Raw genomic sequence first — 27,495 nt, forward strand, 5'->3', positions numbered from 1 at the left:
CTGTATTGAGTTGATGCAACTTTTGATATTTGTATTTTGCGTTTGTAAAAGAACCCGAAATAATTTGTGACTATTCTTGTACTGAATAAAACTTCTCACCGCCAATTCCTAAAACAGGAATCAAACCAGGCCATCCAAATCTGCAGTGTATGCAACTGTCAAAGTGGTACAGCTGATCACAGGATCACAACATTGTTGGTCACATATACAGTATATGTATACATATATATGCGTATATATGTATATAGACCCTTGCTCTCACTTACAGAAGCCCACTTACGTCACAATTTTATCTTTGCCTGTAGAATCAGATGAAAGACGACCTGCCTGCATTGGAATAGCTCAGTACCATGTTATGTTTGGAAAAATAGTCATCATTGAACAATGCTCCACAAGGTGTTTCAATATGGTGTTTTGTTGTTTAACACCACATTTCCCGAACATAACCTGAAACAAACCTTGGAGTCTCTGAATGGAGCGCTTGTGTGTTTGCCTGCTTCTACCACTGCGCTTTAGTGCTCCTAGTGCAAAATAACTATATAAAGAAAATGTCAAATGCATCACTTCCTGTTTGGTGATCCCCCACCCCCGAGATATAGTGAGTACACATTCCAGTTGTGCATTGGAAAATGGAAATAGCTGCAAAGTCGAGTCACATTGACAAAAACAGTTGCAAAACAGTTGTTGCTGTAGGAATGCAAGCACGTCATGATGACAGAGCTCTTACACCAAAGAACGGCTCTGGTCTATACAACGGAAGAATGTGTGTGTGTGTGTATACTGTACATCTATGTCTCTCTATATTTATATCTATCCGTCTATCCGTAACTGAGATTAAAGTTAATTTTGATCGAACTAAAAAAACTAACCGGGGGCCTGAGGATGATCTACAAACTTAAAAAAAAGAGTCCTTTGTCAAAATTCTAAGGCCACAACGTAATACACTGAAATGAATGAGAGAGAGAGAAGCCGAGGTGGCTTCTGGGTAGCGGAGTCCTCGGCGCGTGGCCGTCGGGGGGAGGAGAGCGACTCCGCACTCAGCCAGTAGTGAGTGTCGGTGTGTAGCTGCGAGCCTCTGGAGGACTTGTTCTCTCCTTCTCAAAATACGTATTGCTGCGTGTGTGTGTGTGTGTGTGTGTGTGCGTGCGTGCGCGCGCGCCCATGTAACGAGCACGAGACGCAGCAGGACACAAACATGCGAACAGAAGTGCAGGAAGAGCGCGTCTGCCCGTTGAAGAGTCGGCGCGCGAGGACGGACATGGTCGCCCGGTCGGATGACCTGTGGCAGCGCTGAGGAGGAACTCAAGCTCAGCGGCCTCCACACACTGCTGAATGGGGTGAAAACGAAGCGGAATTCACTCCGAAACAGCGAGTCCCGAATAATTTCCAAACCCCCCCCCCCCAAAAAAAAACAAAAAAAGAGCCCAGCTCGAGGGAAGGGGAGGAGAGGGGCGAGGAAAACGCCCTGCTGCCTGCGGCTGGAACGCTGGAACTTTTATCGGCGAGTTGGGGAAAAAATGCATGTCTGAGTGAGCGGGAGGCGGTTAACTGGAGTGTAACGATTAGCCGAAGGGCTACATCGATCCCACATCGATCCAACGGGCCACATCGATCCCAAGGGCCCCGCTCCTGCGCGCGGCCAGCTCGTCTCCGGGACGCGGGGAGCCTCCGCTTTCGGGAACCGCTTCTCTCCTCGTCGCGCACACCGAGCCCGCTGGAAGCCCGCCGGGTGGGCTGAGAGCCCCGAGGCGGCCCCGCGAGGGCCAGGCCCGCGCCCGTTAGCCACGAACTAAGCGCGTTCGCGTGTGAACTCACGCAGAAGTTTTTGGAGAACAAGAAAGAACCAAAAAAAAAAAGCCCGTCAGGTTTGACTGAACTTTTTTTTGCTGTAAACACCGACTGTGCAGCCATGTCGCTCGGCGCGGAGAGGAGGATGGAAGCCCGGCTGAAGAAGCTGGAGGACATGATCAGAGACCCCCGATGTGCCATAAACCTGGAGAGTTTGCTGGTAAGTGGGGTGGGAAACGTCCGCGCACACCTGGGTGACGCGGCGCCGTGCACGTGACGCCTCTCGGTTTGGTTGTTTTGCTCCCCGTTAACTCCCGAGCTGGGACCTGCTACTGTTACATCATTCACGCCGTGATGCTGCGTGCCCACTTTTATTCTCCGTAAGAAACGACACAATTTGAGTTCTCTCGTGAAATCCGACACCTTGGCATTAAATTAAATAGGCCTGTTTATTAGTTAAGGCTGAGTGCAGACGACCCGCTTTGGGGGCTCTGTGAAGCCTGTCTACAGATTAGGATTAACCAGTGCAGCCCACTTGGTGTCTTTTATGGAGACTGTTTCCAGGCTAATACTCAGCTACTGGGTTACAGCCGGCCCCACCAGACCAGGATTGGTCCCAGTGGACGGTGTTCTGGTCCGTCCCCAATGATGGCTGATTAGAAGGATGCAGTGCACCCAGCTCTCGGGAGTAAATGTACCCGATGTCCCGTCTCTAGATGTCCCATTAGAGCACACGTATTGCTGAAATCCATTCGGATAACCTGTTGTGAATCATAGCGATTCCACTGAAATGTATTCCTCTCCTGCTCACACATGCTTTTCTGGGTGGTGGCCCAGCGCATTTCCGACACTATTTGCAGTTGTCAAGAAACTCCTGGAATTGTAGAATTTGTAGAATTGATTCCCCATTGTTATTGTATACTGCACGTGCTGTGGGGTATCCGTATTGGAAATGTCCTCTTCTGAGATGATCTGACCCCCGGCACAAGTCCCCCACATACTCACGCAATGGTTGCTCTTCCCTTTTTCCAAAAACAAGCGCTCTGATCTTTCATTTTGGGGAATTAAGTTGTATTATTTGATAAAAGTTGCCTCGTTTTGCCAAAAGATACACAGCAGAGGAGAGACTTAACTTTTAATTCTGAACTGGGCCCGGTGAGGAAGCAAGCATTAGACAGAGGCAAAATTAGTGTGCTTACGCCAGCGTATATATCATGAAATGGGCTTTAAGGGGGGAGGTTTTTAATGCCCGGACCTGTGTGTGTGTGTGTGTGTGTGTGTCCGCTGCACAATAGCGGGTGGTGCGTTTGCAGGGACTCCTTTAGCTGTTAAGTTGCATCCGATTTCAGTGAAGGCATCTGGATTTCTGGGCCCCTTAACTGGACTTGACAGAGGGGGAAACACACTGTCGGGGTCTACCTTAAAAAGCATCACCTTTCAATGGGCCCCATCTACCCCCCCCCCCCCCCCTTACTTACTCCAACTCTACTTAAGGCAATCCTGGTCCGATCCCTCTTCTGTCAAGGCGGCGGAATACATGCATGAAGGCCGTCTGTGTTTACTTGCTGCACACGAGCCCGAAGTGACGGAGGCGTCGATTGCATGGAGACTAAAATTGAGTGGGAATGCGTAGGAGGGAGAGGGAGAGCTAGAGAAAAGGATGCAGGGATCCACACTTTTAGCTGTCACATGGATCAAGAAGTTCTGCTGCTCCAAGCTGACGCACACAAGCACACGCAAACACCAAGGCTCAGAAACGTAGTTCTTTGCGTCTTTTATTTGCAGGTGGAATAACAGACTTGATCATTTGGTAAAAAAGGAATGGCACATCCCTTTGCTAGCGTGGCTTAGCAACAAGGAGAAAAACACAAAGCTGCTTTTATAGAAGAAGCTGGGCCGTTATTAACGCAGCGTTTGTGTTCGTCGGCCCGCTCCAGGCGAGGTGTGTTTAGCTTAGGGCTCGGCGGGGAGCAGTAAAGGACATGGAAAGCTGACAGCGAGGAATCCGCAGCATCTGTCGAGCAAAGGCGCCGACATTCCCGTAAATGAGTCCGGCCCGTCATAAGCCGGGACTCTGGACTTTAGTGTCCTGCGTGTCACTCGCTGCTCGCCTGCTTCCAGGAGGCGCTGCTGCACCCGCCGTGGTCATATATGCTGTCAAGCACCGTTTTACGGCCTCTATCAGCGTTAAATCGAGCGCTGCCTGAAGTGCCCCCCTCCCTGTGCAAACCGCTGTGATCATTATTTGGCAGCAGGCTACTGCTGACTGGGGCTGGACTTGGCTGCCAAGCGGCAGGGCCGGGGAGTGATGGTGGAGGGCGCTGAAAGGAGAGGACATTCAACGCACACGCTCCATTGCGAGTCACACGAGTCGCCTCTTTTTCCTTTTTTTTTTTTTCTCTGCCGACCTGAAGGAAATGACCTCACTGGGTAAATAAGTCTGCAGCACCATGTGGGCTCAAAGTCCCCTTCTGAACGACTGCACTTCCCCCCCTCCCCCTTTCACTCTTCCAGCCTTATCTACTATTTTCCTTTGCCCCCCCCCCCCCCCCCCCCACCCCCCTCTGGGCTTGTTAAACACACTGCAGGTATTTTAACTGTAGCTCCAGAGCCTCTCGATGCAGCTGCAGACCCGGCGCTGCCAGATAACCCGGCGCTCGAGCCTCATGCCGGCAGTGATATGGGATGCTTATAGCTAAGGGTCCGGCCTGATGTCTTCCAGATCACGTCACTTTTGTTTGTTTTTGGGGGGGCGGTGGGGGGGTGGCGTCTCGTTTCAGTGTGATCTTTAAACGGCATCAGATGGCCGTGACTCTTGGCGTTGACGCACTCGTTGGGCTTGTAGCCGCGTTTACTCACGCCGCTCCCCGGACGCTGTCTGCTCATTTCCCACCGAATGTTTACCAATCTTCTTCTAACCCACCATGCCCCCCCACACCACGATGGGGCTTAGCTTCTAGTGCAGCTCTCGTGGGGAGGTGGGGATAACCCCCGTGTGTCCTGATGGACGGTCTCTAGCCTGAGAGCGTCCGCTCCGTCTCCGTAGTGCAGCTGGCTTGCAGCAGTCCCTCGATGTGCTAGCAGGATAGAAACGCTGCCTTATAAGGCACTGGGGACGGTGGCCCCAGCCAATTTTTTCTGTCTTTTTCTTTTTTTTTCCCTCTCCCTCTCTCTGCAAAACAAGCCAGTCTCTCTGCTCCGAACCTCCTCTGGAGAGAGAGTCTTTTTTTGGTTTTCGCTCCACTCCGTTGGAGAAGACCCCGGCGTCTTCCGTCCTCGGCGCTCTTAAAATGTCACACTTGACTTCAGCTGTGTATCGTCCGGTCCTCCTTAGTGGTCACAACTATGTCGCTTCGTCAGGGTTTCCCCTGATCACATAGATAGTTCTCCTGCTCCGCTGCCTTAATGCGTCTCCGCACAACATCATTTCACCGCTGACCGCAAAGGGCTAGTTTGACGTTTTGGGAAATACACTTTGCTAACAAGAGAGTTTCGTGATGAAGCTTTGTGTGTCATGTCTGCTCGGTAAATAAAATCTCATTCAGCCACATGAGTGGCTGCTCCTCTGCTTGCCTGGTTCCCTCACTGGGACGATGAGACTTGAAAATAGTTGTGTGCCCCATGAAACGGCAACATGTTTATTGAAGTATTCGTAATTAGTGAATTAAAATGCACTTATCAGGGTTTCACAGACTTCAATGGAGACGGAGCGCAATCAAGTCTAACCTTCTTGGCAGGGGAAAAACATTCCCATTGTGACTGACAGTACACAAGGTGCCTCCTTGTTAGCAGTCAGCAGAGAAGTCTCGAGGGGGGGGCGGTGTGGTGGGACGCGTTCCCAGCAGGGTAGAGAACCGAGTTCAGAAGCTGCCCAACCCAAAAAAAAAGACCCGCAGAAAGCAAACGTGAGGGAGTGTTCCGCTCTTCCAGCTGACGCCTATGTGCTGCATTGTTTATTGATTCATTTGGAATATCGTACAAATTCCCCATGTAAGCATCTTCTACCCATCTGCACAGACATTTCTTGTCCCCTACCACTGAACAAGGGCCGTACTGCAAGTACTTTATGTCAAAATACCAAAGCAATATATTCATGATAAATCTTGCGTCTTGAAGTTTTGCAAAGCTGAAAGGAATGCCCACCCAGCCTGCGTCAAACGTTACTACCAAGCCGAGCAGGAGTCTAAAGCACACAAAGATAAATATACACCTACTTGGCGGCACATTATATAATACCTCGGACGAATGGAACAAGCTGTGAGTCGAGCCAAGATCCACCTCGCAGGGATGTGAGAAGGAATGCCAAAAATGAGGGAGAACTTAACCTCCACAATTGAAAGGTTATTCAGGATCGTCCAAAATATTATGATTATGCTTAAACTACAATTATGATTATTATTATTATTATTACCGCTCTGACCACGGCATCCATCTGGTTGTGTGATGCACCTTTGGGTGAACTGCGCTGAGTCTCATCCCGTGTCATAATCAGACGTTTGGACCACAGAGCAAAGCTGCAACGGGACGTCCCGAGGTGTCCTCCCCCCCCGCTGCATGGCTCTCACGTGAAAGGAAACGTATACACCACGAGCTTCGTCTTAATCTGGCGGATCTCGTCGTCTAGACACAAGGGCCGTGGATGGGATGATCGGGGGGGGGGGGGGGGGGGGGGGGGCGTGTAACACAAACGGATACAACAGGCATTTCAGATACTGATGGAAGATTTGACCTTTGATGGATCACAAAGGACACCGAACACACACATTCCCCCCCCCCACACGCCCCCCGTGCACGTTGTGTGAGCCGCACTGGGTTTGACACCTGCATCTCTGTGTATATTTAGATTCGATCGAGGGTGTCTGAGTTAGCAGAGAAGAGAACGGGAGTCTCCCACGCACGACACATAACACATCCATCTGCACCACAACCCGCTGCTGGAGCACCACCTGACACACACACACACACACACACACACGCACCAGGCTTTTGGTTCCTGTGGACACATTTCTTTCTTTCCATGTTCACTCGATAGGAACCCTGTGTGCATGCAGCAGCAACGGCGGAACAATCTCTCACACACGTTACAGAACCAGCCATGGGTTGTGTGTGTGTGTGTGTGTGTGTGTGTGTCTCTTTTGTCCAGTGTTGAAGCTGGCCGTTGGTTTGAGCCAACACTACAAAGTTGGTTCCTGCATCCTAGTTGGAAATGTTTTCCCTTTTTACTCTTAAATTACAGTTTGGACTGTCAATAAGATTGGCTGCTCCTGGAGCTGTTTACTGACAGCTTTTGCTAGTTGATGTGATTGATGGAGATGCTGGATGGATGCCTCCGGGATGCCTCTTTTATCTGTGACCCTTCATCGGAGGCCGTGTTCAAGTTTAAGCCAAAATGGAGAAAAAAAACAGGGTAATTCTAATATTTATTTATATTGCCTTCCTGGGACCCAATACGACCCAAATCTTAGGTTGTGTGTGTGATCAACCATACAGCTGCCTTGCTGTTACAAAATCTTCCTCATCCCTTTTTTTAATCATGTTTTCTCTTGTGGAACATTACTAGCATTCAGAAAGCCGAGTTCAAGGACAACCCCTTATTTACATGCAGTCTTCCCTTCGCTCCTTTCCTTTCTCGGCCGCATTCCTCAGGTAACGCCGGGTGCCAAACGCGCTCGGGCCACAGGAGCCCGGGGTGGAAATCTGTCAAATGAGAGTAAGAAATGCTCACGTTATTCCCCACAGAGACGTTGGCTGTGCTATTTGCGACGGCCCCAGCGGGGATCCCAGCCGCCGTGTCTTTGCTCAGAGGGTTTACGGGCCCCCAACGCTCCGCCCGGCCCGCCGTTTATCCCCGCCAAACTATTTTTAAAACGACTGGAATTCAATCAAACATTAACTCTCTGTGCCCGATCCTTTTAAAGCCCAAAGCGGTGTTCAGTCCCCCTCCCTCCCTCATGCCCGGGGACGAGTGTCTGAGAGGGAGGCCTTGAGCGGTCGGAGTGATCGGGGTGTCCTCTCTGTGTTCTTTGAGCTCCTTTCAGGTTAACATCACCACATTCCTGCCTGGTGGATCCACGTGGCCGTTTTATAGAGTGATTAAAGAGTGGAAGCAACAGGTAGGGGGGGGGGTGCTCCGTAATGTCAACAGCAACACTAAATCCAAATGTGAAAAGACTAGAATGGGCTTTAAATAGCTCCGGCCCGCTGCTGCTCCCTAGTCGCCACTGATTTCAACACTCTGTATTTTGCAGGAGTTGCTAAGCGACCAGCTATAACCCCTTAGAAAGATAAACGGCTGAAGTGCTGTCGAATAGATCCGAAACGACTCGTGCTGATAAGGCTTCCTATTCGGCTGTGCGTTGAGCGCACACGTCGCGCTCGCACCGGACGTCACGCTGCATAATTGTTCTGATCCCTTGTCCAACGTGGCGGTGGACGAGGAGGGCGGGACCTGTGATTGTCTGGAGCAGCGCCAGATAGGTCAGATATGTCGGCGTCACAATGCCCCGCGCACTTGTCAGCTATTTCATATCTATAGAAAGACGCTTCAGCCGAGTAGCCCACGAACCCCCCTCATTATGCGTGACTGACCGGGTCTCTGCAACATATATCTGCTAATGTGGTTAAATAAAGCCCATTTTCAAGCAGTTCATAAGCTGCAAACGGGCCTCGCAGCCGCCGATCCGCTCGTGCACTTTGCTTTCCAAAGAAAGGAGATGGAAAGACAAGCTGCACTCACATCGTTTCACTACCTCACAGCGGAGCCAACGGCTCGCCGTCACCGGGGCAACGCTTATTTATTTGTTTCTCCTTCCTTCGTACTTGATTGCACTTGTTTAGTGGGCCGACGGAGAAGGGAATAAAATGCCGCGAGGGGCTCCAGCTTCTAGATGGTGATGGCCCTGGTGGACCCACAGCGCCTGTCCTCTCTGGAGTGCAGCGTTTCTGCTTCCGACACTTTGTGTCCAGAGCGTAAACTTCCTCTACCTGCCTCTCTGCTTTCACGGGTTCCCGTGGTACCCGTCCTCGACGCGTTGGGCTCCGACCTCTGGCCATGCGTCACTGCGGAGAGGACTCAACGGGAATCCTGTCGTGGTTTGAGCAGCGGAGAAATCCTCTCTACCCGTCAGATAATTATCAATTGTCAATTATTCATTATTTAACTACTGTAGATGGGCCTCAGGCCTCGATCACAAAGAGCATATTTATTTTATTGTTGCTAGGAGACTCCAGAAGGAGCTAACTGTAGCTAAATGCACACCATGCACTGCCCACTGCCTGATAGTTACATTACGGTGTCATTTCATGGAAACTGCTGTTTCCTGCCGTACAAGCTCTGTGCATCCGGGCAAAAGTCACCAAAAAGATGTAAACATGAGGCAAAAGGTCACTGAAGGCAAACAATAAAAAGCTGCAGTCATTAGGAAACCACATTTTTACTCCAATAAAGTGTGATACATTCAAGGAATACCTCACCAACAAGGTGACCAATGTACATCCATTGCTCACCTTGTCCAATTGAATTCTTGAAGAAAACTAACCCGGCGGTTTTCATCCGTTCACAGACTCTCCAACTGCTGCGGGTCTCATTTATCCAGTCGTATGCTCCATAAGCCTTTTACCAAAACCGTGGATGAATAGATCCACATCCATTCATTTATCAAGCACAAACCGACTTGACTCTTGAAGCAGACTGATTACTGGTTACTGGAGGCCCAAGGCTTTACGTGTGGTGGTTCTGTCATTGCTGCTGGAGGCACGGGGACCGGTTGTGTGGACGTAGCGAGGCGCCATGCAGGAGATCTCACTACGAAACGTGACACTTGTAGCCGGACTTGTAGCTCCGGTGTTTTGGGTTGCCACTGCGAAGTGACCCCAGTGAGGCACGACGACGTCACGGGCCTCCCGGTGTGACTCACCAGTGAGCGGGTGTCAACAAACGGAGCGCGTCTCATCTGCGCCCTGTTGCAGATGTCTTTTAGGGAAGTAATTTGAAAGTAATGCAACGCACACAATGCACTGGAAGTTTTGCACGCACACACTCACACACTTACATGCTGCCACGCATGTGTAAACGATAGATTTGGGGAGGCAGAGCAGCGTCAGAGGAAATGACTTGCACACAGGGACTGGCTTCATGACACAGTGAAATTGTCTGCCGGGGGGGGGTTGGATCGTTTCCTGTATTGCTGAAGGAAGATCCTCGTGCACGCGCCCGGGTTGTTGTTGTTTTTTTCCCCCTTAAATAGTAGCTTTTGTGTGAGGTCAGTCCTTTTAATGGGGAAGTGAACATTGAGATGATAAAACGGAGAGTGAGATTGTGCCCTCCTCTCTCAGCACTGTGATGGTGGGAGAACAATGGTGGGGGGGGGGGTCCAGTTAGACCTTCTGAGCGAGGTCCTCGGCTCTGGCGTCGGGTCCAAACGGCTCCTCGTTGAGCGCCCAGGAATGCGTAGCTGACGGGAGTTGATGGACGACTTCCTCATTGTAACACACTGTAACCATTAGAGGTCCGCTTCGGCCTGTCTTGTTTGGCGGTTTCCTCGCGTTGCCCCGGGTCAAACTGTGCCCCTTACGGAAGGAGCCATTGTACAAGCAGGGCGCATGTGTTCAGTTGACCCGACGTGCTGCCGCAGTGGTTCAGTCCAGCTCCCAGCCTCACCTCGCAGATACGTCAGTACTTGTACGGTTTGTTGAATGGTGTCTAAAAAGAAATTGGATATATATTACATGCTTCCTTTTAACTGAGTTGGTCAAATAAATCAAATCTAACGACGTTGATTTTCCTTTTTATTTATCTTCTCATGTTTTCATGGTTCCCTGACAGCTTCCACAAGGTGTTTTCGCTCTATCCACAGAATCATTTAAGAATTTTTTTTTTTTAAAGTTAATTCATATTATTGACTCTGTTTCAGGGGGCCATAGTATTATTTTGGGTTGCATTAATCAAGGTGGATTGAGAGCAAACGTTGGGAAAGCCTGGATCGGATGCTTTTAGTTGATACAGTTTCCCTTTTAAAGTAGTGTCTTACTTCTAAAAGTGGATAGATTGCATAAACTGAAGCGTTTACATTAAATTAACAGTTCTTTGTAACAAAATATTGTTTGCCGTTAGCTGTCCCGTTAAAGCTGGTCATGACCTGTGCGAGACAGTCACTTGTGTTCACGCAGAAATGTGTGGAAATGACCAATGGGAACTGGTGCGGTGAGTGCGGTGAGTGCGGTGACCACACGCTGTGGCGGTCGGATCGTCTCTCTACAGCGACAGTTTGTTCACAGCAAACAGCGTGTGATCCTCAGCTGTCAGAAGAGGACAGAATCAAGTAGGTTGAAAAATGAGTCATCCCGCCTCTTTATGTCTCTGGGGGGGGAAAAGCCTTCAGTCGAAGCCGTTTCCCTCAGCCTGTAGCTGCTGTATATGTATCCAGTCCGTCAAGTCGATCACTGTCGAATGAAACGCTGGAGCCAAGCGGTTAGAAAACACACCAAAAATAAGCTTCTGAGATGCATTCAGTCGGTCCTGCTCTTCTGCCTTCATTGGGTAGGACTGGTACGTTCACCCCCATGTTTTTATGAATACCATTTTCTTAATGTTCTGGAATGTATGTATGTATATATATGTACTATAAAAGAGTACATTACAGCATTGTAGTCAGTAAAATGTGACTATGAACTTAAGGAATGACACATTTTTATCCATTGCTCAGTGCGCTCAAAAATCCCAGTCACGTATTGTTTGGTATTCGGCTGCATGATTATAATCTTAACAGTTCATATTTTGACACATAAGCTGTGATTTCTTTTTTTCTCTTTTTTTGCACAATCCCATTGCTGAGGAACATAGACGACACTTCTTGTTATTTGAGAATCTGTCATGTTTTAATCGCTGTGACTTGCACTGTGGCGTCAGCTTCCTTCCACCCACACTCGTCTACGCAGAGAGCGCGTCAGAACCGAGGCCTTCTGACATCAGCGCCTTGATTGTTTGCCTCTTTCCACGCAGGACTCCATCAACGCCCTGGTCTTGGACTTGGACTACCCCGCACTGCGCAAGAACAAGAACATCGAAACCTTCCTCATCAGATGTGAGTCGTTATTGTTTGAGAATGAGAGAGAGGGGGGGAGCTGGGCGACATTTGCCACCTTTCAAAGATGGAGTTTGTTCTCTTGGTTGATTCCCAACATCGTGATCGGGATTCTGTTCTTCTCTTCGTACGCAGATGAGGCGGTCATCAAACAGACTCGAGACCTCCAGATGAAATCGGAAGACTTCGACAGAGTCAAAGTCATCGGTCGAGGGGCTTTTGGTGAAGTGCAATTAGTGAGTATTGCTTTCCACATTTAAAGCGGTCACTGTGGAGGGATTGAGACCCCTGCTGTGGATCTCTACACGGAAAGGTCACGGAGCTGTTTTATAGTGAAAGCCCTCGAGTCGATGTCAAGAGTACTTGACTTCAAAAGGCTGTCCGGGGTTTGTTGTACTGTGGTTTGCATTTCTATAAAACCCTGCAGTCCACCGTTTGGGCACTTTTTTCCACCTCTGATTAACTCTGGTCTTGCCACCATTCAGGTCCGGCACAAAGCCTCTCAGAAGGTTTACGCCATGAAGGTGCTGAGCAAGTTCGAGATGATCAAGCGCTCGGACTCTGCTTTCTTCTGGGAAGAGAGGGATATCATGGCCTTTGCCAACAGCCCCTGGGTGGTGCAGGTATGAGCCTTTTTGAATCTACTGCCGAGCTTCTGATTTTCTCCCCCTCTCTCTTCCCACAGTTTGATCCTCAATGTCTAAAGACGGTTCCTAACGAGAGCTTTGTGCGTTTGGGTCCACTCAGTTGTGCTGTGCCTTCCAAGACGAGCACTACCTCTACATGGTGATGGAGTACATGCCGGGAGGCGACCTGGTCAACCTCACCAGCACCTACGACGTGCCGGAGAAGTGGGCCAAGTTCTACACGGCGGAGGTGGTGATGGCCCTGGACGCCATCCACTCCATGGGCTTCATCCATCGGGACGTGAAGCCCGACAACATGCTGCTGGACAGACTCGGGCACCTCAAGCTGGCCGACTTTGGCACGTGCATGAAGATGAACTCGGTGAGCTCCAACAGACCATCAGCGGCTCCAGGAGACGGCTGACCGGTCTCCATGTCTGCATTCGGATCCATGGCGAACCAGAGACTCTATTCCATAAAGCGTACAGGCGTTTTGAAGGGAACTGATTGGTGAATTTGCGTTGCAGACCGGCATGGTGCACTGTGACACGGCTGTGGGGACCCCGGACTACATCTCTCCGGAGGTCCTGAAGTCCCAGGGAGGAGACGGGTATTATGGGAGAGAGTGTGACTGGTGGTCCGTAGGGGTGTTCATCTTCGAGATGCTTGTTGGTCAGTGAGCATCTAGTCCCCTTATTGATTCTTTAAAACAGGGGTGGAGCAAGGGGAGGGGACATCTTACACCAGGTTGTTTTTTATATCGCTAACCTACTGGATTTTTACCGTTAGGTGACACGCCGTTCTACGCCGACTCTCTGGTGGGAACCTACAGCAAGATCATGGACCACAAGAACTCCCTTAACTTCCCCGACGACGTGGAGATCTCCAAAGATGCCAAGAATATCATCTGTGCCTTCCTGACCGACAGGTATCCAGAGAGTCACTCCTCAATGTATTTCGATATTGTTGAATCTAGTTGCAAAGTGTAATGGGATCGGGTCACCGTCTGTGGTCTGTGTTGATCTCACTTGGTGGAGTCAATTTGTAACCCTAAATATCTTCCATGTGACCACTTTCACTTCTTCAGCTCCAATCGATGTCCGTATGTTTAGCTCTGGCGTCTAATGACTCCGCGAGAAGAATATGGATCCGCTGATACCGTTGAACTGAGGACAAAGGGAACATTTAGTCACTGCTTCGCTCTCTTTGTTTTGAGGGAGGTGCGATTGGGCAGAAACGGCGTGGAGGAAATCAAGCGTCACCCTTTCTTCAAGAACGACCTGTGGACTTTCGACACCATCAGAGACAGTCAGTATCCCCACGGTTCCCCAAGCAGCCTCGGCTGAGCTAGTGAAACTCAAACCCTTTTAAAACAGGCTTCCTCTAGAACAGCAGCCAGACACTTGTAGATGCTGAAACGGCACGTTTTGTTTACGTAGTGCTTCCTTTTTTCCGGCCATTCACACCTGCCGTTTCCCTTTCCATCTCCCTGCCTCCTTCTCCCTCTGGCTCTCCTTCCTCAGCGGTGGCCCCCGTGGTCCCGGAGCTGAGCAGTGACATAGACACCAGTAACTTCGACGAGATTGAAGATGACAAAGGCGACGTGGAGACGTTCCCCAAACCTAAGGCCTTCGTCGGAAACCAGCTCCCCTTTGTTGGCTTCACTTACTTCAAAGAAGACCAGTGAGTCAGAATCAGTTTTCCTGCGGCCATGTCTTATCATTTCAGGAGGTATCTGTGCTCACTCATGTTTTCCCCCCGATCAGGTTATTGAATGCTTCCAACAACGTCCTGGTGACCCACGACGATTCCAAAGGCGAGGTGGGTTCTTACGCTTCCACGCGCTGCGGCTGGAAATCAGTGAGCTGGCGTCTGTTTTACACGACCACACAGACCTGCTGACATTGTGATCAATCCACCTTCATTAGCGCTTCAAGACTTTCAGGATTACCAGGGACATGACTCAGGGACGGGATTCTCCACGATGTACTTGAGCATTGTTAGTTTCAGTGCTCTTAGCCACACACAAACACATAAGCAGCTTTTGGTGTAAGTGGCTGAGCTTTAAGCTAATCTTTCATTGGCATCAGTACTATTTGAGCAGCCTTGTCAATCAATTTCGGAGGAAGATGACAAAGCCCCAGGTTTTGTGTTGCAAAAGAATATAAATTATAATCTCTGCAGAACAACTATGAGAGTGCAAGATGGTGAGTGTTGCAGTTTTTCCTCTGTAACATCGAGACACCTTTCCTCTTGAGAAGTTTCAAAGAGCTTACTCTCCGTGTGTGGGTGAAAAGCTGCTATGAAAGCTACAACAGAACACGTATGAATAAGACTTCATACGTGTTACGGGCAGATTATTTAGATGGACGGCAGGTCTCCACTTCCTCCCACTGTACCAGAATGAAGCTGCATGGTATCGCGGTGCCGCCCATAATAACCATAATGCATCCACAGATTAATCTGTGAGCAGACGGTGGAATTGTGCTTCAGAAACGTCGTCTGATATGAAAACCCGCGGCTGTTGTCTTGTGTCGTCTGTGGGAATGTTGCTAGTGACCCAGATGGTGTCTATATGAACTATAAACTCCACAAATAGAGATCTGTACGTGTATATATTTGAAACTGACATCACGGTTATGGAAGATTTTCTTTCGCCTCCTGCTCTCTTTCCTATTTTATAAAGCGTTGAATAACTAATAAAAACCACGAAGCAAACCAGATGCTTTGTGTTTTGAAGAGCTGTCATCTTCATCTATGCAATAAGCACACCGAGGATTACGTCCCAATGGCGGTCTTCTCCTCAACCGTACCGAGCGCTTCAGCACATCTTCCAGCTCATTTTGTCTTTGAAGTCCGGAGTTTCTCTTAACGTGACTCTAATAACCAAACGATGACCACCCAGTCAACACAGCGCAGGCAAACGGAGCTAAAAGCCGCGTGTCCCGTTTCTTCCGGTGAACACCTCAATCGAATGATCGTTCTGTGTTGTTACTGGCTCGTTCAATACTATTCACCTGACAAGCCCACACTGTGTCAGTTTACAGCATGCGGTCAGGATTGTAAAGTCACTGCAGGGTTGAAAGGTGCACGCGTTCCTCTGGCTGTCGAACCCCGGGCTAAAGGTCGCAAACAGCGCGTGTGACCGGCGCTTTGTTTTCTCTCCACAGTCGGCGGCGCTGCAGAAGAAACTGCGTCACCTGGAGGTTCAGCTGAATAACGAGAAGCAGGTCAAAGGCGATCTGGAGAGCAAACACAGGTCCGTTTCACAGCTGTCCTTCACGTGGCAGCGAGCGTCGCCCTGTGAGCCCGCACAGACGTTTCTTTTTTCTTTGTTGTAGAGCTGCCACCAGCCGCCTGGACAAAATCTCCAAAGAGCTCGAGGAAGAGGTGAGCTACGCCCCCCTGCACCCAGAGTGAAGGCACCTGTCAGAGTCCGGAGCTCACTTGGATATTTTGGGCTGCAGCCCACTTTTGGTATTTGCTGGTGCAGAGACTCAACAGCAGATTGGCCCAGTTTCTCTTTTTGGAGCTGAAACTCTAAAAGTCCGACTAAGCTTTTATACTCGTCACCTCAAACGCTTAAAGAACCTGCATCAAAAAGGCCCATCGGATCCCGTCGAGCCGCCTCCTATAAAGCCAGTTGGCGTGAGACACGTTGACCAAAGTGTTTCCACGATTGATTTTAGGTGAGCGGCAGGAAGAAACTGGAGGCGGCGCTGAGGCAGCTGGAGAGAGAGAAGGCCCTTCTGCAGCACAAGAGCCTGGAGAGCAGCCGCAAGGCCGAGGGCGAGGCCGACAGGAAGCGCTGCCTGGAGAGCGAAGGTGACGCTAGGCGCACGTTGACACTCGCCGTTGCTTAATGAGCGGATGAGCCGCCAAGGATCAATCACCTCGTTGCATGATGACATTGTCATGAGACATGGCAGCAAGTTTGATGCATCATTTAGAGCTGTCAAATGGCATCCCAATATAGTTAAAAGATTGCAGTTAATATGTAATGACCCAACAAAAGATGCCTTTTTACCAAATGAATAGCGAGGGCTTTAATTTTAAGTAGAAGAGTTTGATGGAAGTTTGCTGATCTAATGAGGACATTGCTGCCATCACCTGGTCAAATAGAAAGCAAGTCCATGCGCCAATGAACTTAAAACTAGTTTTGTGGATATTGCACAATTTGCCTCATAACTCTCGCAATACTACTCTGATAATCATAATACTTCAACCAATCAATGTTAACAAATATTGCTATTTGAGTATTATAATGGCGCAGAGGTGATTCACCGGAATAATTGTGTCTTCATGTCTGTGATGCAGTGAGCAGCCTTCGAGACCAGCTTGATGACATGAAGAAGAGGAACCAGAATTCCCACATTTCCAACGAGAAGAACATCCACCTGCAGAAACAGGTACTCTATCAACTAGTTGTCAGGGTTTGACTCCTTTCAGGTCCGGCACAAAGCCTCTCAGAAGGTTTACGCCATGAAAGTGCTGAGCAAGTTCGAGATGATCAAGCGCTCGGACTCTGCTTTATTCTGGGAAGAGAGGGATATCATGGCCTTCGCCAACAGCCCCTGGGTGTTCCAAAATAAAGTAGTTGATCGGGGATTTGACTTGGAACAGTAAACACACCATAACTGTCGACTCAAACAAACACGCTGCATTCCCTCGTCCAACCGTTTCCGACTAACCTTCCCCATCCAGCTGGAGGAAGCCAACACGTTGCTGCGGGCCGAGGCGGAGGCGGCGACGAGGCTCCGTAAAACCCAGACGGAGAGCAGCAAGCAGCTGCAGCAGCTGGAGGCCAACGTGCGCGAGCTGCAGGACAAAAGCTGCCTGCTGGAGCGCAGCAAGTTGAGCCTGGAGAAGGAATGCATTAGTCTGCAGGCCGCGCTGGAGGCGGAGAGGAGGGAGCACAGCCAGGGCTCCGAGACCATCAGTGACCTAATGGGTAGCCACATGCACACACACACGCGCGCTTTTGTATCTTCGATCGGCGTTGCTGTCTTTGTGCGTGTGGTGACGAGTTCGGTCCAAACAAGTGTGTTTTGGAGACGCTCTGCAAAGCCACAGCGGCCTTGATTCCAAACCGGAACAAACACATCTGAGATTTCCAGATAAAGGGCTTAAGCCTGCTGGCCTGACCGGGGTATAGAGTCAAAAAGCGTAATACTAGCTGTTGTCTGCCCTTGATTAAAGCTACAGCCAGTCCCTCCACTGCAGCTGCATTGACGGGGGTGATCTAACATCAAGGCTGATGTCGTAACCTTGTCTGATTAGAGAGGTACTCTATGGCTGCTCAAACTAACATGAAGCCTCTTGTCCGATTCTTTAATTGAGCAGAGGTCATAGTTGAAACATGCTCAGGGGCCTGCTGTGTTTTTCAACCTGTCAACGCCAGAGTGGACTTTCATTTTGGCTTTGGCCAAACTGCACGTTGGTCATCGTACCAGATGTTTCTGTAACAGAAACCGCAGTGAAGCGCCGTCTCCGGGCTATTGGAAGAGTGTAATGTAAATGTTCACAATCAAAATATTGCCCTGGAGCTGTTTGCTTTGAATAATCAGGCCTGTGTGTGTGTGTGTGTGTGTGTGTGTGTGTGTGTGTGTGTGTGTGTGTGTGTGTGTGTGTGTGTGTGTGTGTGTGTGTGTGTGTGTGTGTGTGTGTGTGTGTGTGTGTGTGTGTGAGAACAAACAGTGGCACATGGCTGGTTATAAAGCAACACACTCACTGCTGCTCGGTGCCGGCCACTGATCACCGGCTCGAGTTTGGAGCATATTAGGTGTATGTCTGGATCTATTTTTGACTTCCTTTTTGAAAGCTGCCTCTCATCGGACTCTTGGGTTCGTCTCGCAGGACGCATCTCCAGCCTGGAGGACGAGGCCCGCCAGCAGAGACAGACTCTGTCCAAAACCGAGACCGAGAAGAGACAACTTCAAGAAAAACACACTGATCTGGAGAAGGTAAAGCAGGATTAGGCTTTTTCTTCATTGGTTTGTAAATCCATCATTGGTATTTTAGTACTTTGGGATGCTCTCTTGCATCTAATCTACTATGAATACCTCATGGTTCATTTAGACGTCTTGAACTCCCAACTAAAACGCACAGGAGATATTGGATTCATTTTCAGAAAACTTTGATACCTTCAGTACCGCCATAAAACATTCAGCATAGCTGTGGTTTCCTGCAGTGGGAGCATCACAAAACAGGGCCGATTGATACTACATAAACCTATTTAAGAGGCTGGTCCAGGCTCTTTAAAAAGGCTGGTTTAAAAGCCGTATTCTTTAGAGAGTATTCTACCACTGACAATTGCAAACAAGCTGCTGATTACACGGCTGGGCTTAATAGAATTGTAATCTTACTTAATAGCTTAATAGAATCTTGCACTTACGCGGATCAGCTGCTGAGGTCCATTCGTTGACTAAATGATTCAAAGGGCATATTGATCCTAAAGCTTAAAGGGCTTTAGTGAAGAACATTGCTCCTGGACTATTTGGGCGGGTTGTAAGTGAGGCACTATAATCAACCAGTACTTTTAATGCGTTTAGTCATTTCATTACATGCCAAATCCATGGTTTCTTTCTTTGTAAGGGTTGTGTGAGTTATTACTAAAAAGTCTTTGAAGGTAAGAGTCTTTGAAGAGAGCACAGACGGCGGCGTCACTTCCCACATCGGCATACGCTCAGACATTCAACCCAAGATCTGAGCCCGACCTTTTAGTCCAGTGCTCCTCTTCTGAGCTCGGCCCGGCCTCGTTTTTTCTCTGCAGGAGAAGAGCAACAAGGAGATTGATCTAACCTACAAGCTGAAGGTGGTGCAGCAGGAGCTGGAGCAGGAGGAGGCCTCTCACAGGGCCACCAGGGCGCTGCTGGCAGACAAGAGCAAGATCAAAGTAACCATTGAGGGCGCCAAGTCGGAGTCCATGAAGGGTAAAGGTGCCAATTTCTCTCTTTTTTTGGGAATTGTGGAACTCTCACACCTCCTTGTTAACTTTCTGCTTATCATAGTTTGTGCCATCATACACATTTGATGGTGATTGGGAGGGAGGAGCCACAACATTTTCAACTAGCGCCGCTTCACGCAGGCCACGACTAATTCACGTGTAAATCTGTACCATACAACTCCTATGCAGAGATGGATCAGAAGCTGGCGGAGGAGCGGGCGGCCAAACTCAGGCTGGAGAACCGGATCCTGGATCTGGAGAAGCACAGCAGCATGATGGATTGCGACTACAAACAGGCTCTGCAGAAACTAGACGAGCTGCGCAGACACAAGGACCGACTGACCGAAGAGGTGAGGGAGGGTTTAACCTTCTGCGCCGTTGCTTAGATATGAATCTCCCGTCCCGTGTAACTGTGTGTGTCCACTGTGAGCTGTGGACGGGCGACGGTCCACACTGAAACGTCTCAAGGTCACGCACACACCAGCCCGCTCTGCGTTGTCCTCTCTGTCCCAGGTGAAGAACCTGACGCTGAAGATCGAGCAGGAGACCCAAAAGCGCAGCCTGACGCAGAACGACCTGAAAGCCCAGAACCAGCAGCTCAACTCTCTGCGGACCTCCGAGAAGCAGCTCAAGCAGGAGGCGAACCACCTGCTCGACATCAAGCGCAGCCTGGAGAAGCAGAACCAAGAGCTGCGCAAGTCAGTGCGCATCTGGTTTCAACCCTCCGGTCATATCGCGACACCAGCAGGCTCATAGATTGTTTCTGTTTTTCTGACTGCAGAGAGAGACAGGACACGGACGGGCAGATGAAGGAGCTACAGGACCAGTTGGAAGCCGAGCAGTACTTCTCTGTGAGTGTGTTTGTTTACACGTGTGCGTGTGTGAGGAGAGCCCGTGGGCTGCAGAGTGCCATCAGCGCTCCTTTTTGTTCCAGTAGGTATTGCAAGTGGTTGTGTGTATTGAATAGCTGATTGGTTGTTTCACTTGGTCCGTGTGTAAGTGGAATAATCCGTCTTCTACTTAAAATCCACGATTTTACGTAGAAGGCTAGTTATTTGTTCCTTTGTACCACAGCTGTATTGTGAATGCACTGCGAGTACTTCCTGTGTTATGATGCGCATTTCACCGTGTTTTCCAGACGCTGTACAAGACCCAGGTCCGTGAACTAAAGGAGGAGTGCGAGGAGAAGAACAAACTGCACAAAGACGCACAACAGTCTCTGCAGGAGTTACAGGAGGAGAGGTGCTTTGAAGTCTCTTCTCTTTAATCCACTTTAGTAACCACAGGATACAGCAGACGAAAACCATAGACGGAATACGAACGTTGATTCACATCTCCCAATGACACATACTTTTTTGCTCCAGGGATTCATTGGCGGCCCAGCTGGAGATCACACTGACAAAGGCCGACTCGGAGCAGCTGGCGCGCTCCATCGCCGAGGAGCAGTACTCGGACCTGGAGAAGGAGAAGATAATGAAGGAGCTGGAGCTGAAGGAGATGATGGCCCGCCACCGCCAGGACCTGTCTGAGAAAGACATCACCATCGGCTCAGTGAGTCCTGTCACAGTTCATCTGTCTGTCTGTCTGTTGTGATCATGAACCTCGAGTTTAAAGCTGCTGGTGCTGGTGTGAAATGGCTGCGCAGGTGCCATCTGATAACCAATTATGTATTGAATATGACGGTACTTCCTGTCCCAAGCAGCTGGAAGAAGCCAACAGGACCCTGACCAGTGATGTCGCCAACCTAGCCAATGAGAAGGAGGAGCTGAACAACAAACTGAAGGAAGCGATGGAAGGTAATTCAAATGTTTGGAATTTTACTGAAAATGTCATTGGAAGCAAAAATAGTGTCGGGGTCGACAATTACCGCTTTTGTGCGTCTTTTGCAGAATCTGAAAAGTCAAAGGATTGGGAGCAGCAGATCAGCCAGATGAAGCAGAGCTTTGAGAAGCAGCTGCAGTCAGAGAGGACGCTGAAGACTCAGGTCAGTCCGCTGTCGGGTCAGCTCCCCGGACACGTGCTTCCTTCTCACTCGCTCACATGCACGCAGAACCTGAAAGGAGGCTAAAGCACGGTCTGTGCCGCTCACGTCTGTCCGCAGGCCGTCAACAAGCTGGCGGAGATCATGAACAGGAAGGAGCTCCGCGGCGGAGGCAGTCGCCGGGGCAACGACACGGACATGCGGCGGAAGGAGAAGGAGAACAGGAAGCTGCAGTTGGAGCTGAGGTCTGAGAAGGAAAAGCTCAACAGCAGCATCATCAAATACCAGAGGGAGATCAACGAGATGCAGGCGGTCAGTAGCAGCTTCTATACCCGAGGAATTTCCTCACAGCCAATGGGGAAGCCCTTTCCTCTCGAGTTTCTGTAGGCTGCTCCTCTGTTGTCGGTAGCCTTTGACTAGACCGGGTCTCTCCTGTGCCCCTTGACTTGCAGCAACTGTCTGAGGAGAGCCAGATGCGCATTGAGCTGCAGATGGCCCTGGACAGCAAGGACAGCGACATTGAGCAGCTGAGGAACCTGCTGCAGTCGCTCAGTGTCCAGTCCATGGACTCTGCCAGCGTCTGCAGCGGGCCGGAGTTTGACACTGACGACGCGTTCACAGGTGAGAGCGCTCCTCGATGCGTGCTCCACCTGCAAACAACATGAGATGTCACGTCCTGCAGGGGCGTAGCGGCAGGCAGAGGTCTCGGGGCGGTTCATACCCGGGGTTCATTAGTCGCGCTTCAGTCTGGCTCTAATTGGCGCAGTGTGTCACACTGGGCTCTATTCCAATGTAATTGCAGATTTCTGCTGTTAATGCTATAATGAGGGAAGCAGCGGGGAAGAGGTGTTGGGCTCCACTTAGTTTTTCTCCTCTACCAGGTGACGGGTGTCAGCGTGTTTAGCATTCCACCCGCATCTCCCCGTCCTCGTCTCAAACACGGCTCTCTGTTGCTGTTGCAGCTGTCGGGTTCTCCCGCTCCGGCCTTTCACAAAGTGCCACCGACTCGCATGCTAATCGGCCTGTCTCGCTTACATCGGCGCCGCGCGCTAACAGCATACGGCTAAATTTTCCTCATTACGTGCACCACCCTAATTTGCTGTGTGTATTCTGGGAGTAACTAATTTGAGGATTAGTGTTTTGAATGAACCAAAAAAAAGCTTTCGCTGTACACCAAAATAAATATATAAGTGGCTTCGTCCTTGTACCAGAGCCAGTGTTGGTATTGTGTTTGTTAAAGTTTCACTACGTCTGCAGGGAGATCAATATTAAAATATATAACAAAACATTTACAGATTCAGTGTAGCCTCCTCACCGCTGGCTCTTTTCCTGTCTTTCTCCCGCTCAGAAATGAGGCTGGAGGGCTGGCTCTCTCTTCCCGTGAGAAACAACACCAAGAAGTTTGGCTGGGAGAGGAAGGTAAAGAGAGCGCGAACGCTGCAGAGTATTTCTTAATCCAACGTGACTCCCTCAAACATGACTTCTTTTTACCGCAGTACGTTGTGGTGAGCAGCAAGAAGGTTCTCTTCTACAACAACGAGCAAGACAAAGAGCAGTCCATTCCCTACATGGTGCTTGATATAGAGTGAGTGTAACAGCTGGAGACGGAGCGTTTATTCACTGTGGGGGGCATTTGTTGTTGAGCTGAGGTGCAGATATTGACGTGACTATTTCTCTTCACACAGCAAACTCTTCCACGTGAGGCCCGTCACTCAGACCGACGTGTACCGCGCCGACGCCAAAGAGATTCCCAGGATATTTCAGGTCTCGGGAGCTTTTCCATGGTTTTGTTAGCGAAACTTCTAATTTTAAAACTTCATTTTCTGAACTTCCAAATAACCAATATGCCTTTTCTGTTCGAGAGTCAAATAAAGAAATGAAAAATAGGTCCTCATGCTCTCCACTTCTCTTATCGACTGTCCAGATTCTTTATGCCAACGAAGGCGAGAGCAAAAAGGAGCCCGAGTTCCCCGTGGACCCGCTGCCCATCGGAGAGAAGTCCAGCTACATCTGCCACAAGGGCCATGAGTTCATCCCCACCCTCTACCACTTCCCCACCAACTGCGAGGCCTGCACCAAGCCGCTGTGGAACATGTTCAAGCCGCCGCCGGCCCTGGAGTGCCGCCGCTGCCACATCAAGTGCCACAAGGACCACATGGACAAGAAGGAGGAGATCATCGCTCCCTGCAAAGGTGGGCAGCTTCACGTGCACCCGAGGGATGAAAAAAAACTATGCGATCGTTCGCTCCTAAACGTAACTCTCCCCCAATCCTTTTCCACCACCAGTGAACTACGACGTTTCCTCGGCCAAGAACCTGCTGCTGCTGGCCGTGTCGCAGGAGGAGCAGCAGAAGTGGGTGAGCCGACTGGTCAAGAAGATTCCCAAGAAGCCTCTGCCGCCTGAGCAGTTTGCACGCTCCTCGCCGCGCGCCTCCATGAAGGTCCAGCCCAGCCAGTCCATGAGGAGACCCAGTCGACAGCTGCCCATCAGCAAGAGCAGGTAGCAAACCGGACCAAACTGGTCTGTGAGCAACTGACATCCAGAAGATGTGTGTGTGTGTGTGTGTGTGTGAGATGTTGGGACATTGCAGAAGACAAAGAATAGGTTGTGGCTTTCATCAGCTTGTTAACCAATCAGCATACTGGATGGAGTTGAGACGGTATCTGGGGTCCGACTATAGCAACACCCAGACATAATGATTTCCTAGAGTGGCGTGATATAACCGGACCGTATGAAACGCGGCAACAGAAAGAGGCAAAAATAGAAACTAGCAACACACAAAGACCGTCGACTTCAGGCCTCGCCCCAAAGCCAGTCCCCCAAATTTTTGTTATGAAGGAGCTGAGGTCAATGGATGTAGACGGCAAACTTCTTAGTTGTATGGAAGGACTTTTATTGGGACTGAAGAGAATCAGCCAATCAGAGCTCTTGTGGCACGCCTGTACGCATGCGCCTGTTGCTGCAGTGGGTGGGCAGGACACAGTGACCAGAGTTTCACTGTGTGCATTCAGAGACCCAACACACACACACACACACATGCATTGAGGTCGATGCACCGAAACAGTTGCAGTCCTGTAGCTATCAACCCCCCCTTGCATTGGTGCTAGCGGAGCGCCACCAGTGTCATTCCACTCTATTGTACTTCTACGTAATTCACAATCTTTTGATCTCAAACTTGTCAAATAAAAATAATTAGCTGAAAATTGTCTGCTCTTAGCTCCTGACCAGTCTCCAATGTCTCAGGATTTATAGTGCCGCGGCCTCTCAAAGTGATAGCCGTGGCCGTCTCGTTTATTACACCAGGTGTGCATTTATTTTAACCCCGCCTTGAAAAGTAATCTCCCCTTTCAGATCAGAGGACTTTTGTCTTCAGGACTGGCACTGGTCCCTGAATGATATCCATGATGATTGCTCCTCTATTCATTTCTGAGCACCACTTGCGGTAGCAGTGTGTGCTGTGCAGTGCGGTGCTTTCAGTGGCGGTAGGAAAGCTGTCCCCACAGCCGTCTCCGTCGGCACAGCTGCTGTCTGCTGTCTCGATTTGCTGTGGTTTTCTTTTCTGAGAGTCGTGCTTGTTCTCTTCTACCTTTTGGGAAAACGGGCCACCCGTAACTTAGTTGTTGGGGGTAAAGCCGAGGATGAGAAGCTGCCCTTCTGTAGTCCCGTCCTCCTGTTGACGTTCTCCTTCGCGTGTCCCCCCGTGGGGACACCTTTGTTCTCTGGCCTCAGCCCCCGCAGGTCAAACGGCTTCAACATGAGGCAGGAAGAATCCCGCAGCGGTGACGACCGAGACCGTTTCCCCTGTTGAGTGTGTGTGTGTGCTTCCATGTTATTTTGCACTATATGTCCAGACCACGTCCCCCAGGTGGTCCCAGGTTGTAGTGGTGCTGCATGTGCTTGTCGTGTTGATGCTGCTGGGTGTTTTTAAAGAACATGTGCAAAGTGTTGAAACTGATTCACTTTTACTTATAATTATTCATTTTGTGGCAAATGTCACCTTTTTTCTCAAGTAGTCGTGCGAGTGACAAGTATCTCATCTTTGTATTTAAGATCCACTCACTATATCTTAGTTGGTAGTAAAGGTGCAATAAAGTGATGTATGAAGGAAGTAGAGAAATGTGTGCTCCTAAAGTAAAGGTGGAAAATGTTCTCCAGGATGAACTTTCCCACGTACATGTTTCCCCTTGAGAAAGTTTACATAATATATCCATACTTTATGTTTAAATAAAACTAACACTAGCCTGGAATAATTGTATTACATTTTATTAAATTCAGGGCATGTGCATGTGGTGCACATCAGCCTCTTGTGGAAGAGTTGAGTATTACAACAACAAACATTCACTTGAAAGATTTCTTTTTATTTCTTTTATCTGCAGTCATGGACACCGGGGAGGAAACCCCGGTCGACTAGCGATGCATAAAACGAGGACCTGCTTGTGTTCCTGTGCTCCCAAGGGGCTTCGCTGACCCGGCGTGCACATACAGGACCATGTGACTGAAAACCAAAGGCTAATCCTGTATCTGTTCTGTCTCTCTCCTCCTCCAGTTAACCTCTCCCCGAGGATGCTCTGCGTCGCCACGGTGATGCTGGGAGGGGGGGGTGTGTGGGCCCGCCTCAGATCACAACGCTCCGTCTGCTGATCGGCACACTGAACGCCACGTCGCTTCTTCGTGACCCCTTCCTGTCCAGCATCGGGACAGTCACAAAGTCTGGTTTCCTCCTTTTATTTAAGTTTTTTGGGGTTGAACTTCTTTCCAAGGCACTCGAAGCGGTGACGGCTTCACGAGTCACCTGGTGATCTTTCCACCCAGCTGAACTACTTGAGAAGCTTGCTGAGCTCCCGCAGAGCAGAAGAGAGCTCTTCTGTATAAGAAGAAGGGGGGGGGGGGTACACTACCTCAACACCGTCTGAATGAAGGACCCAGCGGGGAAAAACCTTTTCTCACCACCTTTTTTTTGGGGTGATTTATTGTGGCCAAATAACTATTGTTTGAATGATTGTGAAATATATGAAGGGTTTAATGGAGGGGGAGAGGAGGGGGGGGGATTGACGCTACACTACACTTAAACATATGTTGGCCCAACGCAGCTGAGACTGTTGAACTCAAATCCCAGATCCAGTATCTGTACTGGCTTTTCTTCTTTTACGTATTGATTGTAGCTTCCAACGATTCTGCTTTCAGGAGGAAAAAACCTAAACGAGGCACTTAAGGAAGAACAAAAAAAAAGCCTTCTAGGCAACGTCTGGGGCATCAGATCGGCATTAGATGGAGGTCCGTAAGGGGTTGGTGTTTACTGGATTCAAGGGGGTTAATGTTTCTCTGATCCTTTTGAGTTGTTTGAATGTACATTTACACCAGAGACCACACGCAGGCATTATATGACTTCTATTTATCCAAGTATACTTGACCGGAGCCCCCTCTCCATCACCAACTACTCTCGCGTGAACCTGCACGTGTTTGCCTTTTCAGGCCTCACACTTAAGTGCTGTCACCCACCCGCCTCCACCTGTTAGCTGTGTAGTTTTTGTGTGTGTGTGTGTGTGTGTTGTAGTCATTCCCTGCAATGCAAACGAGGAGGAATGAACCAGTAAGAACCAGAAATCAAGAAGGTGTGAAATCACATCATAAGAGTCCAAATACTGAGCAGCACTATTCCGTTGAAAGTTTTTCTAAAAGTGTTTGTCCTGATATTTTTGTATTAAAAATAACCAAACTCATGAGTTTGGGCACATTGTCGTGGCTTATATAGCAGGTGGAGAGTAACCGTGTATGTATGGGTTGTGTGTTTGTTTGTGTGTGCGTGTATGGAGTGCTCTCCTTTAACCAAGAAGCATGTTTTATACATATAAATATACACAGTATATATATTTTACATGCCATACAGTGCACACTTATTTATACAGCCTTGTCCACTTTGTATTTAAAGGGCTTTACATCCAGAATGCATGTTTGCTACCAATCGGCTCTATTTTAGTAATAACTTCAACAATAAAGATGTGGATGTGCCTTTTGGTTTGGGATTTTTTTGTTTTCTACGTTGAAAGAAAAAAAAAGAACCATATCCTGGA

The 27,495-nt window shown here is 49.4% G+C and overlaps 1 protein-coding gene across 4 annotated transcripts; it reads left to right on the forward strand.

Moving 5' to 3' along the window:
• Nucleotides 1-27,433, forward strand: rock2a (rho-associated, coiled-coil containing protein kinase 2a). Of its 4 annotated transcripts, none has more exons than XM_078089062.1 (32): nt 1-2,008; nt 11,789-11,870; nt 12,006-12,106; nt 12,356-12,493; nt 12,618-12,878; nt 13,024-13,168; nt 13,286-13,424; nt 13,713-13,804; nt 14,020-14,179; nt 14,263-14,317; nt 15,667-15,755; nt 15,838-15,886; nt 16,186-16,321; nt 16,814-16,905; nt 17,201-17,447; nt 18,353-18,459; nt 19,269-19,434; nt 19,632-19,792; nt 19,956-20,140; nt 20,224-20,293; nt 20,581-20,684; nt 20,807-20,993; nt 21,142-21,238; nt 21,332-21,426; nt 21,544-21,735; nt 21,876-22,044; nt 22,772-22,842; nt 22,920-23,008; nt 23,109-23,187; nt 23,348-23,615; nt 23,710-23,923; nt 25,971-27,433. In XM_078089062.1, exons 1-32 carry the CDS (start codon nt 1,910-1,912, stop codon nt 25,972-25,974), a joined length of 4,143 nt encoding a protein of 1,380 aa, XP_077945188.1. In that variant the 5' UTR covers nt 1-1,909; the 3' UTR covers nt 25,975-27,433. The 4 variants fall into 4 exon arrangements, with proteins under 4 accessions (XP_077945188.1, XP_077945189.1, XP_077945190.1 ...); XM_078089063.1 differs by having other exon boundaries at nt 21,145-21,238; XM_078089064.1 differs by having other exon boundaries at nt 19,269-19,428.
• The last annotated feature ends 62 nt before the right edge of the window (nt 27,434-27,495 follow it).

Source organism: Gasterosteus aculeatus, chromosome 15 (genome assembly GCF_964276395.1).
Source record: "Gasterosteus aculeatus chromosome 15, fGasAcu3.hap1.1, whole genome shotgun sequence".
NCBI lineage: Eukaryota > Metazoa > Chordata > Actinopteri > Perciformes > Gasterosteidae > Gasterosteus > Gasterosteus aculeatus.

Excerpts from the sequence above, each read along its gene's own strand:
- rock2a (XM_078089062.1), top strand. The coding sequence starts at position 1,910 with ATGTCGCTCGGCGCGGAGAGGAGGATGGAAGCCCGGCTGAAGAAGCTG. Across the intron at positions 13,425-13,712 it reads TGTGCCTTCCTGACCGACAG|GGAGGTGCGATTGGGCAGAA; the intron begins GTATCCAGAGAG and ends CTTTGTTTTGAG. Across the intron at positions 16,906-17,200 it reads ACATCCACCTGCAGAAACAG|CTGGAGGAAGCCAACACGTT; the intron begins GTACTCTATCAA and ends TTCCCCATCCAG.